The following is a 14,220-nucleotide window of genomic DNA, read 5'->3' as shown; positions in this document are numbered from 1 at the left end:
TCCCTCTCTATACAAGTCAACATCCATGCATTTTAAAGTACAAACCATTTCAACCTCAGAATATCCATCATCTGATGCCCATGTGCGCTCACCCAAAGGAATATGTGGGCAACCATTACCGATCACTACCTGAAATTTCTCCAAGCAGTAATTCATACTACAAGTCTAAAACAAGCATATAAAAGTGTCAGAACAGTTCTCCCTGCCCACAGCAGCGAATCACTTTGGGCGTTGTGAGCATCCATACAAGTTTGTCAAATACCTTAATTTTCATCTGTCCTGGTATTTACCATGTTCTAGATTTCATTTTCCCTGATTCCAGAATCATCCCCTCAATGAAACCAAATGAGGAGTACTTGGGTGTTCCAAACTTCCACTCATTTCCCAATTAAAGATGTATTTACACCTACATAATTATTTTAATAACTACACAAACACAGAATGGGTTTGAAGTGAGAGTTCATCTTTATACAACCAGCCTCAATACAAAATTAAAAAGCATCCGATAAAAAGGCAAAACAGACCAAAGCTGGTTTGCAGATAGGAAGGTCATCACAGTTCTAAACATATTTACATAGATATCAAATACTAATTACAACATTGATATGTTCATAGCAGACCAGTTTCTTATGTACACCTTAAGCCTGTATCTAGTAATTGCGCCTCAAATATTAACACCTACATGGGAAATATTCCTCTTTATGATGGGTTTCCTTTCCATTGCCAAGGTTCCTCCTTCTGCTATGAGTTGGTTCAAGCCCACATGAAAGCTACCCTCCTAAGATCTGGCAGAGATTCCTGAGAATATTCTACAGTCTGTTGATGCGGGAATGCCTCCCCCAGGGCTATTGTGTTCTACTGGCAGAATACAATGATCACTAAATCAGACATGTTTTTGATTGACTTTGGTACAACCAGCCTGCCCCATAGATGTATTGAAATTCATGGGGTTCCTTCTGAACCTGCCAAATTTTGACTTAATGGAAGGTTGCCCAGCAGGCAACGACTTTGCTTTTTCAGAGTTAAAGAAGCTGCTGGTGTGTTACCATCCCCAAACTGGGGTTGGAAAGTTTAAGAAAGCAGAGAGCTGTACAAAAACTATACATTGTAGACACAGCTCACCAGTGTTTATAAGCTGAACCCTATGTGAAAAAGGCCTCTTCATCTGCAAGCAAAGGAACTGCAACTGCGCCCATGTGAACAGACATTAGGAACTTGTACAGTGCCTCACTTGATTTCTACAGCTCTTTAAAGGCTGGATTGGGGGGCCCAACCGTTCCTTCTCGACAAGTATGATTTTAACTAGTAAAACTGAGCTTTACAATTCCTCTAAAAAAGTGAAAACCATTTAATGAAAGAAGTTCAAAAATACATTTCACACCATTTTGGAAACCTAAAAAAAAATTCTGCTGTCTCAATATCCTACTGGAAGAGTGTTTAAGTCTCTTTCATTAAGTGGTGCATACCGTGGATATAGCCCATGCCAAGAAATAAAAATGTCCGCACGGTCAGTATATACATAATTTATCAGGTTCTAGGTCTCATCGGAAAAGGAATATGAAAAATAATTATCTTTTCCTTCCTCGTCTGAGGATGACTCCTCATCCTTTTTGAAGAGTTTTCCGATCACCGATGTGTCTCTGGATCCTAAAATGTGGAACAATAGGGAAGAGGACCAAGAGCAGTGGTGAGATCAGGTAAGACATTGTGGAATACACAAGCTGTGACCCCCTATATACATTTTTATTAGACGGTGATAAAAGTGGCATACCAGAGTCTGTATAAAGAATGAGAGCAATGTCATAGTAATAAAACGTTTTTTTTTTTTTTTTTGTTCTTACCATAAAATCCCCCTGAGTTCATTGACGGACACAGCTTCTTTTCAAATTCATGACGGATAGGGTTTTATACCGCCCCCTACCAGGAGTAGGACACTAGGCAGGAAAAACATTGCGCTTCCTCTGTGCATAAAACCCCTCTCGCTGCATAGACCACCAGTTTGTAAGAAAGCAGTGTCAGAAGCACGGCCAACACATGGAGGGTGCTGTGTCCGTTAATGAACTCAGAGAAAGGGATTTTACTGTTGGTGAGAAAATAAATTGATTTCTCTTTTTAGTATACAGTACTAGTCCTCTAAACAGCAGGCCATATAGCTGATCAGAAAGCAGTTCCAAGTGGGTAGTCTTGTATCTGATAAGGTAAGGTACAAGTTGCAAAATAGTCTAATGCCCTTGAACAGGGGGTTGAGGGTGAAAACCACCGGAGGGGTGTAAATAAGAGCATATTATAGTTATGGGAATTGTTTGGGAGAGAACACAGTGTAACTTGAACAGCTCTTCCTCGTTGATTTGGCATAGAAACATGATTCTCAATATTAATATTCAGGAATAAAGGCATTTCTTAATCACAGAACACATTGCATCTTCATAAATATCCCCAAACTCAATCAGCGCAAACAAACCAATAATATAATCCCCAAAAAACTGAATTGAATAAAAATAGAAAATAGGATTTTTTATCACAGCTTACCTGTAAAATCCTTTTCCTGGAGTACATGATAGGACACAGAGCCTTAAGTAATTATTTAATGGGTTATAGCCTACTATCAGGTGTTGACACTGGTAAACCCTAATTAAGGAAGTTTACTCCCCTATATAATCCCACCTCCTTCCAGGAGCACATCAGTTTTTGTAGCAAAGCAAAATACTTGCATCTCAAAAGAGGGGTGGGACCTCTGTGTCCCATGATTTACTCCAAGAAAAGGATTTTACAGGTAAGCTGTAATAAAAATCCTATTTTCTTTATCATACATCATGGGACACAGACCCTAAGTAATTACTTAATGGGACGTCCCATAGCAATGCCACATGAAGTGTGGGAGAGACAACCTGTAAAGTACACCTAGACTTGAGGATTTATACCGCTGCTTGTAGCACACTGCACCCAAAGGCGATATCCTCATACCTCCTTACATCCACCTGATAACATTTTGTGACTGTATTGCACTGAAGGACAAGCTGCGGCCTTACAGATCTGAGCCATGGAGGCCTGATGACGCACTGCCCAAGAAGCACTAACCGACCTGGTAGAATGTGCCTTAACTTTAAAAACGGGGGAATTTTACCCCTTAAATCATGAGTTTGAATTATCACTTGCCGAATCCACTTGGCAACAGTGGATTTTGACGGTGCCTGTCCCTTCTTAGGGCCCAACAGAATAAATAAGACATCAGTCTAATGAATCTGAGCAGTTTTCTTTAAATAGATTTTCACTGCTCTCACCACATCAAGACAATGTATTGACTTTTCTTCCCTGGAACATTGTTTTGGAAAAAACGATGGCAGGATAATATCTAGGTTCAGGTGAAAACCTGACTAGGGCGTAACACCACTCTGTCCTCATGAAAAATCAAATATGGCGCTTTACAAGAAAGAGCAGCCAATTCTGAAACCCTCCTTGCTGAGGATATAGCAACCAAAAATACCAACTTCCTTGTCAGAAGGACTAGGGGAATCTATTGTATTGGTTCAAATGGCTGTTTTTGTAACACAGACAAAATTAAGTTCAAGTCCCAAGGGTTCAAGGGAGGTTTGACGGGCAGATTAAGCCATGTCACCCCTTGTATAAAGCCCCGGACTAAAGAATGAGTAGCAAGTGGTCTTTGAAAAAAAGACCAATAAAAGATGAGACTTGGTCTTTAATAGTACTTAAGGCCAATTTCATTTCTACCCCTAATTGTAGAAAGGCAAGAATTCTGCCTATGATTTATCTCTGAGGCTGTCAGCCCTTGGCTTCACACCAGGAAATATAATCCTTCCAGACTCTATAATACAGGGATCTTCAAACTACGGCTCTCCAGCTGTTGCGGAACTGCACATCCCATGAGGCATTGTAAAACGCTGACATTCACAAACATGACTAGGCATGATGAGAATTGTAGTCCCTCAACAACTGGAGGGCCGTAGTTTGAAGACCCATGCTAAAATATATAGTCCTTGAAGCTGGCTTCCTAGCATTAATCAGGGTAGAGATAACTGACCCAGAAAGCCCACATTTCCTTACAATGTGGGTTTCAATAGCCAAGCCGTTAAATTTAGAGACGTAAGGAAAAATTGACTATCGGTCCCTGAGAGAGCAGATCTTGCCGTAGTGGGAGAGACCATGGGCCCTCCACTGCCATCTTTTACAATTTCTGTGTACCATGACTTTCTGGGCCATGCTGGTGCCACCAGAATTATTGGCATTCTTTCCAGCTTGATCCTGCAAAGAAGTCGAGGCAGCAACTGAATAGGGTGAAATGCATAGATCTGCGAGAACTGATCCCATGGAGTCACTAACGCATCCGTTCCACATGCGAATAGATCCCTTGTCCTGGCCAAAGTTAACTAACTTCCTATTGAACGTGGATGCTAGAAGATCCACGTCCGAAGTCCCCCATCTTTGACAAACAGCCCAGAATATGTTGGGGGTGAAGAGACCATTCCACTGGGAATAACTGCTAGTGACTTAAGTCCGCCTACCAATTCTCTACTCCCGGAATGAAGATTGCAGAAAGGCATGGAACATTCCTTTCTGCCCAAGTTAGAATATGTTTCCCCTCTTTCTGTGCTGAGACTTTTGGTGCCCCGTTGGTGATTGATTTAGGCCACAGCTGTGGCATTGTCTGATTGAATCCTGACAGGACAATCCCGTAACCTGAAAGTCTAGGTCTTTAGAGTCAGACGCACTGCCCGAATCTCTAGGATATTGACGGGCAAGGTTCTTTCGGGTCTTGACCACTATCCCTGGACAGTTGTCTTTTCTAGTACTGCTCCCCAGGCTGAAAGGCTGGCATCCGTTGTTACCACTTTCCAGATGACTGGTCTAAAGGGTTTTGCTTTCAGCAGATTCTGGGTTAATGACCATCAAGTGAGGATATGGGCCACTCTTGGGGACAGCCACATTGGCAAGTCTAAAGCAGACAGGATACTGTTCTGCAACAGTCTTGAATGGAACTGGGCATATGAAACTGCTTCGAATGAAGCGACTTCCTAGCAACCTCATGCAGAGGCAAATGGAGGGATTGCCATTTGACTTGATCCTCCGCACCAGTTCCTTTTATGGAGCTGATTTTTGCTTGAGGAAAGAACTCCCTTTCCTGGGCTGTGTCTATTATTAGACCCAAGCACTGCAGCCTTTTTAGTGGTATTAAGGAGGATTTCTTTAGGTTGAGAATCCAACTCAAACTCTTCAGATAGTTGGTTGTAGTGTGTACGTTTTGCTCCAAATGAGTCACTGATTGATCTATAAGTAATAGATCATTTAGGTACGCTATGCCCTGTGCCCTTAATCTGGCTAGAGGTGGGGCCAGCACTTTGTGAACACCAGAGGGGGCAAAGGGCAGGGCTACAAATTGAAAATGCTGTTCCAACTCGATCTTCAGGAATTGATTTAGCTTTCTTAGATCTAGTATTGGTCTGAGATCTCCATTTGGTTTTAGTACCATTAAAGATTTGAATAAAACCCCCGACCTTACTCCTTGGTGGGGATCTGTATGATCACCCCTTGAGATATTAATCAGTCTAATGCCAAAACAGAGATTTTTTTTTTTTCTCTGGATCTTTGGGAACACTAGATCTTAGGAAATGAGACGGTGGAAAGTCCCAAAATTCCAGCTTGTATCGCTGCTTTACTGTGGAGATGACCCATTTGTCCTAAATTTGTGAGGCTTTAGGATTCTGTCTTGGAGACCTGTTACCCCATGGCTTCTTTTGAGCCTGGGTCTGACCCTGTGTTTTTCCTCTAGAGTCTGACGGCAGAGGCCATCGCCACTGCCTAGAGGCGAAAGCCCCTGGCGCAGGGGAAAGGGTCCTTTTAAACAAAGGACATTTATATTTTCTCTTGACTGGTAAAAAAAAAAAAGTACTTTTCCAAGCAGAAATTGTCTTGATATATTTATCCAAGTCTTCTCCAAATAGTCGCTCCCCATGAAAGGGGAACCCAATTAGGAGGTTCTTACATGGTGTTTCAGCTGACCAATTTTTCAACTACAGGGTTCTGCACATATGTACAAGCATAAGCGTGAGGCGGGATGCCTGGTGAATAGAGTCTTTAATGGAATAAATCTATGGAAAAACATAATGCATTAGGTAGTTCAGCCAAATCTTGAGCTAGTTGTGGAGAAAGCTCTCCGAGGGCCTGTTTGAATTGGTCCTTTAGGGATTGGCAGACGCCTATCGTGGTGACTGCACCTGCTATGGAAAGAGACTTTAGCAGGGATTCCAACTTATCTGCTGGATCTTTAAGCATCTGTGCATTGTCTACAGGACAAGTTAAGTTATTAATTACATTGGGAATCGCAGGGTCAATTGCTGGTACTTTTCATTTTTTGGAGAATTTCTCCTCCAGAGAATTGAGAACCTCTTAAGAGGGAGAAAATGCTTATCAGGTTTATCCCATTCCAAAAAAATAAGCTGTACAAATAATGCATGCGCAGGAAATGCATGTAAAGGATAGGAAGGTTTTAAAAGAACCTAATGAAGAGGCCATGTTTTCATGAGACTCTGTTAGAGGCAGCATGAAAGAGGAACAAACCATCTCTGTAAGAGTTTGTATCAGCAATTTTTCAGATTGAGATGCTAAAAAAGGTTCATCTACCATTGTTTCCTCAGTAGAAGAATCATCGGTAAGCTTTTCTTGATTGATTGAGGGTAAAACCTCATCATGTGCCCACCGTTCCTCTTGTAAAACTGAAGCGGGGGAGGGGGACCTAGTACGTTTCCTATCCATTTGAATGGAGGATGCTATTAAACTGCTAGTCTTTCTTCCAGACCCTGGAGTGAGGAGGAAAGGGTTTCATCAGCCACGTATGCAGGTGCTGAGATGTGAGCGGCAGCTGCATCAACAATTTTCTGTAAGGGCTCACCCTAAGTTGCCATAATTGGTGATTCAGGCGAGGAAGACAGCGTGGAAATACAGCTTGAAATCCCAATGCCTGGGGGTGAAACCTTTACTCTCTTGGCTTTTTGGTGTCTTTTTTGTCAGGCATAGTCCTAAGTACAAAAACAGAGGTGCTATACACATTGCACTAAATCACTGCAAATGGTCAATACTTTTTTAAAATTGCTATACAGTTCAACTTTGTGCTGGAAAAGTGTCGTTCCTGAATCAGGAATGCCAGTTTTGCAACCCATACGTGTCCCTGTGTGCAGGCAGCTTGTTTTCCTCCTCAGCAGCAGAGGAGAGACTGACACAGCTGTATTTATCTGCTATTAGCCTGTGGCTTGTCCGTGGACATTTCATGGCACCTGTGTTAGGCCCGCCCCCTCAGAAAATAAATCTGACCCCTTTTTTATTTAAATTGTTACCGGCGCCTGAGGGCAGTGTTTTTCAGGTCCCAGACACAACACGAGTGGGCGAGGGGCAGCAGAGATGTGTAAAAATAAAGCCACAGTAACAAAACTTTCAGCGCTATAATAGGTGGGACCCTCCATCTCCCCCACGGTGGGGGGGGGGGGGGGGTACAGCGCTGCTGTCCCCCTAACCTTTTGGTCCCATCAGGGGAAGAAAAAATTATTTTTTTTGCAGGTTTTCCTACCAAGAAATCTGCTTTCACACACTGTAAAGCCAAGCACGGAACTGAGCAAACAGTAAAAGACAACTGAGTAAGGTACGTGCATAGACTCCATCTAGTGGAGATTTTAAGGCATGACAACATTTTTCCTTTTTTAAATGAAAGAAAAGTATCTCTTTCCTTACTTTGTCATCACCGTAAGATTTTTCTGATTTAACAGAAAATCCAGCTTTCACCCATCACAGCTGGTACGTTTTAGCAAACATTCAAGGACTGGGTCCGTAAATACGGGGTCCAACTGCCTTGGGCCTTGTATAGCACCCCAGAAAGCTTGAGGTAATGTAACAGGACCTAAGCCCTGGGTTCCAGCCCTATTAAGAGAGGCATTACAGGCAAAACCTCGTGCTTACGAGGTCCCAGGTATCATCCATTTTTAGGCCCCAGTGGCACTTCTGGATGGATCTGCGAAGGGAGGGAGAGCGCCTACATTTTGCATCCCATGTGTTCCAAACTAGTGAGAACCTCTGAATATTATTTATGCAACCTAGTTACAGCTGCAGAAAATGCCTCCCTTGACACAAAGGATGTGGAGAATTGTGCCTCCACAAAGGATGTGGAAATAGCATAAAAGCCAGGATTCAGAATTAATCTGACCCTTTGGGGGGCTATTGCAGGGTGAACTGTGAAGAGGGTCCTCCATACCTGAAAGAGGACTTTGGAAGCCCATCACATTTTTCATCCCCCAACCTCTCTGCCTGCACAAGGCTATGGCTTGCTGAGGGTTAATAGGCCTGTGAAACCCAGAAGGGAGAGGCCACCTAGCTAAGAGGGGTGACCAGCCTAGGCCAAAACACCAATGTGGCAACTCACTGCAACAGAAGTTTCCTGATACTTGCTGCGCCTAAGCAGAGGCTGAGACAGTATGGATTGGCGAGTTATTCTGCAGCGTGGTGCAACCAATGCTGGAATACCAGGAGCTGAAAATTTTGCGCCTGAGGAAAATGGTAGATGCAGACAATGATGTTGTCATAACGGACCTCCCCTCCACCACAGCCATATGTGGGTTCACATAGAAAAACCTACCTAAATCACCCACACTGGGTTGTACTGACCAATCCATATAAAGCCCTCCTCTACCCAAGCAGGGGTAGGCCATCAAATCTGGAACTAAGCCCTTAAAACCAGTAGATACATCCATCACCTAAGGACACTAGCTTAAACTAAAGCTAGCTGCGCGGAGAGACGTTATATTTGGCCAGTGTTCATTCACCTGAAGGTGGCAGCCTAACCCAAGCAGTCATGAATTAAGCCCTCTGTGTCCTGTGATGTATGATAAAGAAGTTTTGGGTGTTTATTATAAATCAGTGTTTTTTCCCCCACACAGCTGTAGAAGGGATGGGAAGGCTGTAAAGCTGACAGCTCAGATTGTTTAGGTGTCAAAGCTAACTATTGATTTCTCCAAAACAGATGGAACTTTAACAGATTTAAAACTAGAACTAGGTCCTAAGCAACAAACCATACCAATAAGAGTGGTCACATTGAACTGCAGACTTATAGATGGACAACGCTATGCTCAAAAGTAAAAACAGAAAAGTGTCTCTAAATAAGTATTTTATGGCTAGTAAAGCAGATGGAGACCATATGTGGTACTTACATGTGGGACGTTTTACCTTATAAACAAATGTCAACTGACTGACAAGTTCACTTTAAAACATAAGTGTTAAAACACACACAAAAAAAATCTAGCACAATCAACCCAACATTTATAGCAATAATTACCTTTCCCCAAGGATGTCACCCTTCGAGAAGTTGGTGTCGCTTGGATCTTGCATCCCTAACAAGAAATTAAAAAAAAAACACAAAATATATAAAATTTCATAACATCTTGCAAAATTTCCTTTACAAAGTGGCATTATTAGAGATGGAAATTATACTATTTTGCCAAGTCAGAAGCTCCTTCCATGTGGGGTGCTGGCCATGAAATACTGCTTAACCACTTCAATACCGGCCACTTTTACCCCTTTCCTCACCAGGCTAATTTTCAGCTTTCAGCGCTGTCACACTTTGGCAATTGCACGGTCATAGAACACTGTACACAAACAAAATTTTTTCAATTTTTCACATAAATAGAGCTTTCTTTTGGTGGTATTTAATCACCACTGGGGCTTTTATTTTTTGCTAAACGAATGAAAAAAAAGACAGAAAAAAGAGCTTTCATAATTTGTTATAAAATTTTGCAAACAAGTACTTTTTCTCCTTCAATGGTGAGACTGCACCGATTGGCAGCATTGGTGGGTACAGTTGGGACTGCACTAATGTGTACATGTCCAGTTTAGAGAAACTGGTTATCAGCTCTCTTCTCTCCTCTTGCTGTCAGCATGAGGAAAGGAGTGCCAATAACTGGCTTTTATTTACAGCCATGATTGGACACAGCTGATCACGTGGTAAAGAGCCACTGATTGGCTCTGTACCTCAATCTGTGATCAGCAGCCGCCCACGCCCCGCAGCTGGTGCCATTATAGGGAAGCCATCATAGGAAGGCCTCCCAGATAGCCGTCATTAAGTTACAACGTGGTCGGCAAGTGGTTAAAGTGGAACTACACTGTCATCTGAGCACACAAACCAAAAATGCTATTTAAATAATTGTTCATACTCAAACGCAAACTCTCATATACATCCATGTCTCCGTTCTTTATTTTGCTGAGAAATGACTTTATAAAACACCCCTCTAGCATTGCTAGCGGTGGCCATCTTGAGTAAGGGCAGATGAGTCACGTAGCATTTACTCCCTGGAATGCATCTGCCCTTAGAGCAGGCATACTGGCAGGAGGCTGAGCTTAGCAAACCTCTCCTCCCCTCCTGAAGACTCCTGAGAAGTATGACATAATTTGCCCAGGCATGGAACAAGGAAGTACACACAACACGTGGTCTTGTTTACATTTTTTTTTTTTTTTGGTTGAACTGGATGGACTTGTGTCTTTTTTCAACCTGACTAACTATGTAACTATGAAGTAACTGAAGAAATGTAAAAAAAAAAAAGTTGAACACAAGTAAATATAATATACTTTCCTATTCATTTACTAATGCTAGCAGCATAAGCATTAGAACTAGTGTTGACCGAGAGAGCAAAGTTCTACTTTGAGCTTTGGGGATATGTCAATATTCCACATCTCATGTGTCTAGTCTGGAAACAAGAGGCGCAGGCCAACCCAGAAGGCTTTAGGAAGCCCCTTGATGGGCATTGGCTGAGATTAGCAGTCCAGGCTTTTATTGTCAGGACCCTTAGGGGAATGCTTCAGACTAACCAAGTTTTTTTGTCAAATGGGAGCCAGCAGGACCCTTTGGGCTGCTCCCCTTTGGCAGATGACTCACCATGGTATAGGTGTGAATGAACTCCCCTAGTGGAACGCCCAATGACACTGAAGAGCAGCAGTAATGGTGCAAACCCGTGTGACACACAGGAGTCCACACACGCGTCCAAAGAAAAAAAAAAAAGTGTGCATATGCACAGTGAGCCCGATTCAGAAGAAAGTTGCACAGTCTCTGTGAGCCTGCCTTGGTCAAAGCCCCATAGTCAAAAAATTCCAAGTTCAAACAGGAAACGATCATCTCCATCCATTCATTCACCCACTCGCAACTGAATGTGTCAAAGCTGGCAGTAAGCCATAATATCCTTACGTGATGGGAGTAGCACACCTGGGAAAAGACAATTGCTCAGCAGGAGCGATTATCCTGGTCAGCACTGCCTGTATTGATGGGGGGAATCGTGCAACTTTTTTTCCCCTACAATCTGTGGCTGCAGGAAATTAATTTGCACCGTCTATTGGCAGACTTACTGATGGTCATTATTGACAGTCATAAAAGATCTAGAGCACGTGGTAAACACCAGGCTGTGGGCCAAAAGCAGCCCACCAGGCCATTTCATGTGGCCCTTGCAGCTTCAACATCCCCCTCATGTCTGTCCTCGCCTTGTCTCAGCAGAGAGGACGACAGAACTTCTCCTACAGATCCTCTCTGTGCAGCTGTACCACCCCCTTATCTCTGCCTTTTCTGGTCTCAGCATTCAACAAACTCCAGCCCTCCTCTGGTCCTTCTCCAGACCCTGCACTTACTGCTTCCAAGCTCCACCACCAGCTTATTCTTAGCGGCAGCACAATGTGAGTGTGTGCACTGTGAGGTAAGGGAGGGTGGGGGACTTGACTTCTGATGCAAAGTGGGGTTCTCTGGATATCTAGTCTTGTGAATGGTTTGCATTATTGATAAAACATACAGTATCTCACAAAATTGAGTGCAACCCTCACATTTTTGTAAATATTTTATATCTTTTCATATGACAACACTGAAAAAATTACACTTTGCTACAATGTAAAGTAGTGAGTGTACAGCTTGTATAACAGTGTCAATTTGCTGTTCCCTCAAAATAACTCAACACACAGCCATTATTGTCTAAACTGGGGGGGACTCGTCTAAACTGCTGGCAATGAGTACACCCCACCACACCCCACCACAAAGTCAAAATGTCCAAATTGTGTCCAATTAGCCATTTTCCCACCCCGGTGTCATGCGACTCGTTAGTGTTACAAGGTCTCAGGTGTGAATGGGGAGCAGGTGTGTAAAATTTGGGGTTATCGCTCTCACTCTCTCATACTGGTCACTGGAGGTTCAACATGGCACCTCATGGCAAAGAACTCTGAGGATCTGAAAAAAAGAATTGTTGCTCTACATAAAGATGGCTTAGGTTATAAGAAGATTGGCAAGACCCTGAAACTGAGCTGAAGCACAGTGACCAAGAGCATACAGCGGTTTAACAGGACAGGTCAGAACAAGCCTCGCCATGGTCAACTTAAGAAGTTGAGTGCTCAGCATCATATCCAGAGGTTGTGTTTGAGAAATAGATATATGGAAAAGGGACAATCTAATCCTTGAGACCAGAGGCTTACACAATAGAATGTTTAAGCCATCGAGAAATGATGGAACTAGAAGCCAGGAAGCCCTTCCGGAGCACATTAGGGATAACAAAAAGAACAAAGAATTAGAAGAGGAGAGAAAGCTTGAACAGCATGAACCCCATTCAAGCAGTTGAAAGAAATATACTGGTGAACACAAAGAACAATGTCCTATATAAGGTGAAATATAGAGTACCTTGGGAAAAAAGAAAGGTTTAGGCCTCAAAATGGTTCCCCATAGGACAGAATTGGCAGTTCAGACAATGCTCTAGCAGAGGTGATTAGCAACAAGGAAAACTTTCAGAGAGTGGGTTCAAAAAGGGCCATTAAAAGGTCCAGATTCAAATCCCACCAAGGTAGATTTGACCAGGGTGACCTCATGTGAGACCCCTTGTACAAAAAGGCTTGATCAGAGGGTGGGAAGCAGTCTCTGAAGAATAATGGGAAAAGGCAGACTCACCCTTGATGCTACTATGCGCCAAATGATGGAACAGGCTCAACTGCAGAAAGAAAAAGGATCCATCTCACAGAGAAACTTCAGGGGTGATAGCTTCTAGACCCATACCAAGCAAAGTATGCCTTCCATGTCTGGTGGTAGACCTTGCAGGAATTTGACATCCTAATCTTAAGAATAGTAGGAATACTACGCTCAGGAGTTGCCCCTGTGCCTCAACAGTCATGCCATTAAAGCCAGCAAGAGAAGCAGGGTGGTAAATTAGCATTTGTGATGGGAACAGCTGGATGGTCTGGCAGAGGCCACAGTGCGTCTGCAAGGAGTCTTAACTGGTTGGTGTCGTTGGTGACTGGTGCATTGAGAACCACCGTTTTGCCATTTTAATCCTGTAAATCAGACCTTAAAAAAGCTTTAGAGGAGTAAAGGCATAGATCAGGTTGTACTGCTCCCCACTGAGCCACTAATGCATCCACTGCTTCCTCCAGATCCCTGGACCTGAATACAAATTTGTCCAGTTTGTTGTTGAAACTGGAGGCCAGGAGAACCACATTTGGTTTCCCCAAAACAAGAGTGCAGAGACCACTCTTAGATGTTGTCAGCTAAGAGGAGAATATGTCTGCCTGTCAATTTTCCATGTCAGGGATTTACATAGCGGGCAGACCTGAGGACACTGATTAATACCCAGGACAGGTTTTGCTCTACCTCCTTTGCTGCAATGAGACTTCGTGTTACTCCCTGAGGATTCATGTACACTACCAGTGTGGGGTTGTTTGAGTGAATCCAGAGCAAATGTATGGAGACGGAGTCAGATGGACGCCAGAGAGACAAGCCAGACCTCCAAAGGTCTAGGATGTTTAACAGGAGATGAGATTACACAAAGGACCTAGTCCCCTGCACAGACTGAGTGCCCATGACTCCTCTCCTGAACCCAACAGGCTTACATCTATGGTCAGGATCTTCAAAAAAACAGGGGAAAAAAAAAAAAAATCAGATTCTGAAGCCAACAGGGCAGAGACAGCCTGGTCCTTGGTGTCAAATTGGTCAGACTGACTTGTCTCACAATGACAAATTGTAGGCTTACAGATTGCTAGCATGGAACTAGGCAAATAGAATGGCCTCAAAGGTGGCCACCATCAGAGCCAAGACTCTCAGGCAGTAGCAGAGAGTCAGATGGCTCCTGGACTGGAGCTCATGAACCAGTGACTGGAGAGCCTGAAGATTTTTCTAGAGAAAAAATATCCTGGCCTGTAAAGTGTTGCAGACCAGTC

At 43.2% G+C, this 14,220-nt stretch overlaps 1 protein-coding gene across 2 annotated transcripts in view; it reads right to left on the bottom strand.

Moving 5' to 3' along the window:
• Positions 1-442: 442 nt before the first annotated feature.
• Positions 443-14,220, bottom strand: part of MIS18BP1 (MIS18 binding protein 1) — a 49,724-nt gene continuing 35,946 nt past the window's right edge. Inside the window, exons 8-9 of one of the 2 annotated variants that reach the window (XM_077463551.1) lie at positions 9,332-9,386; positions 443-1,647 (exon numbers count right to left, since the gene is read on the bottom strand). In XM_077463551.1, the coding sequence (XP_077319677.1) occupies positions 1,535-1,647; positions 9,332-9,386 (168 nt within the window). In that variant the 3' untranslated portion in view covers positions 443-1,534. The remainder of the gene's footprint in view (positions 1,648-9,331; positions 9,387-14,220) is intronic. The other variant, XM_077463552.1, reaches the window with a different exon arrangement.

This window comes from Lithobates pipiens, unplaced genomic scaffold (assembly GCF_037356315.1).
Source record: "Lithobates pipiens isolate NorthernLeopardFrog02 unplaced genomic scaffold, aLitPip1_a1.2 Scaffold_30, whole genome shotgun sequence".
Taxonomy (NCBI): domain Eukaryota; kingdom Metazoa; phylum Chordata; class Amphibia; order Anura; family Ranidae; genus Lithobates; species Lithobates pipiens.
The sequence above is the reverse complement of the archived record's forward strand: the minus strand, read 5'-3'. Positions and strand labels throughout refer to the sequence as shown.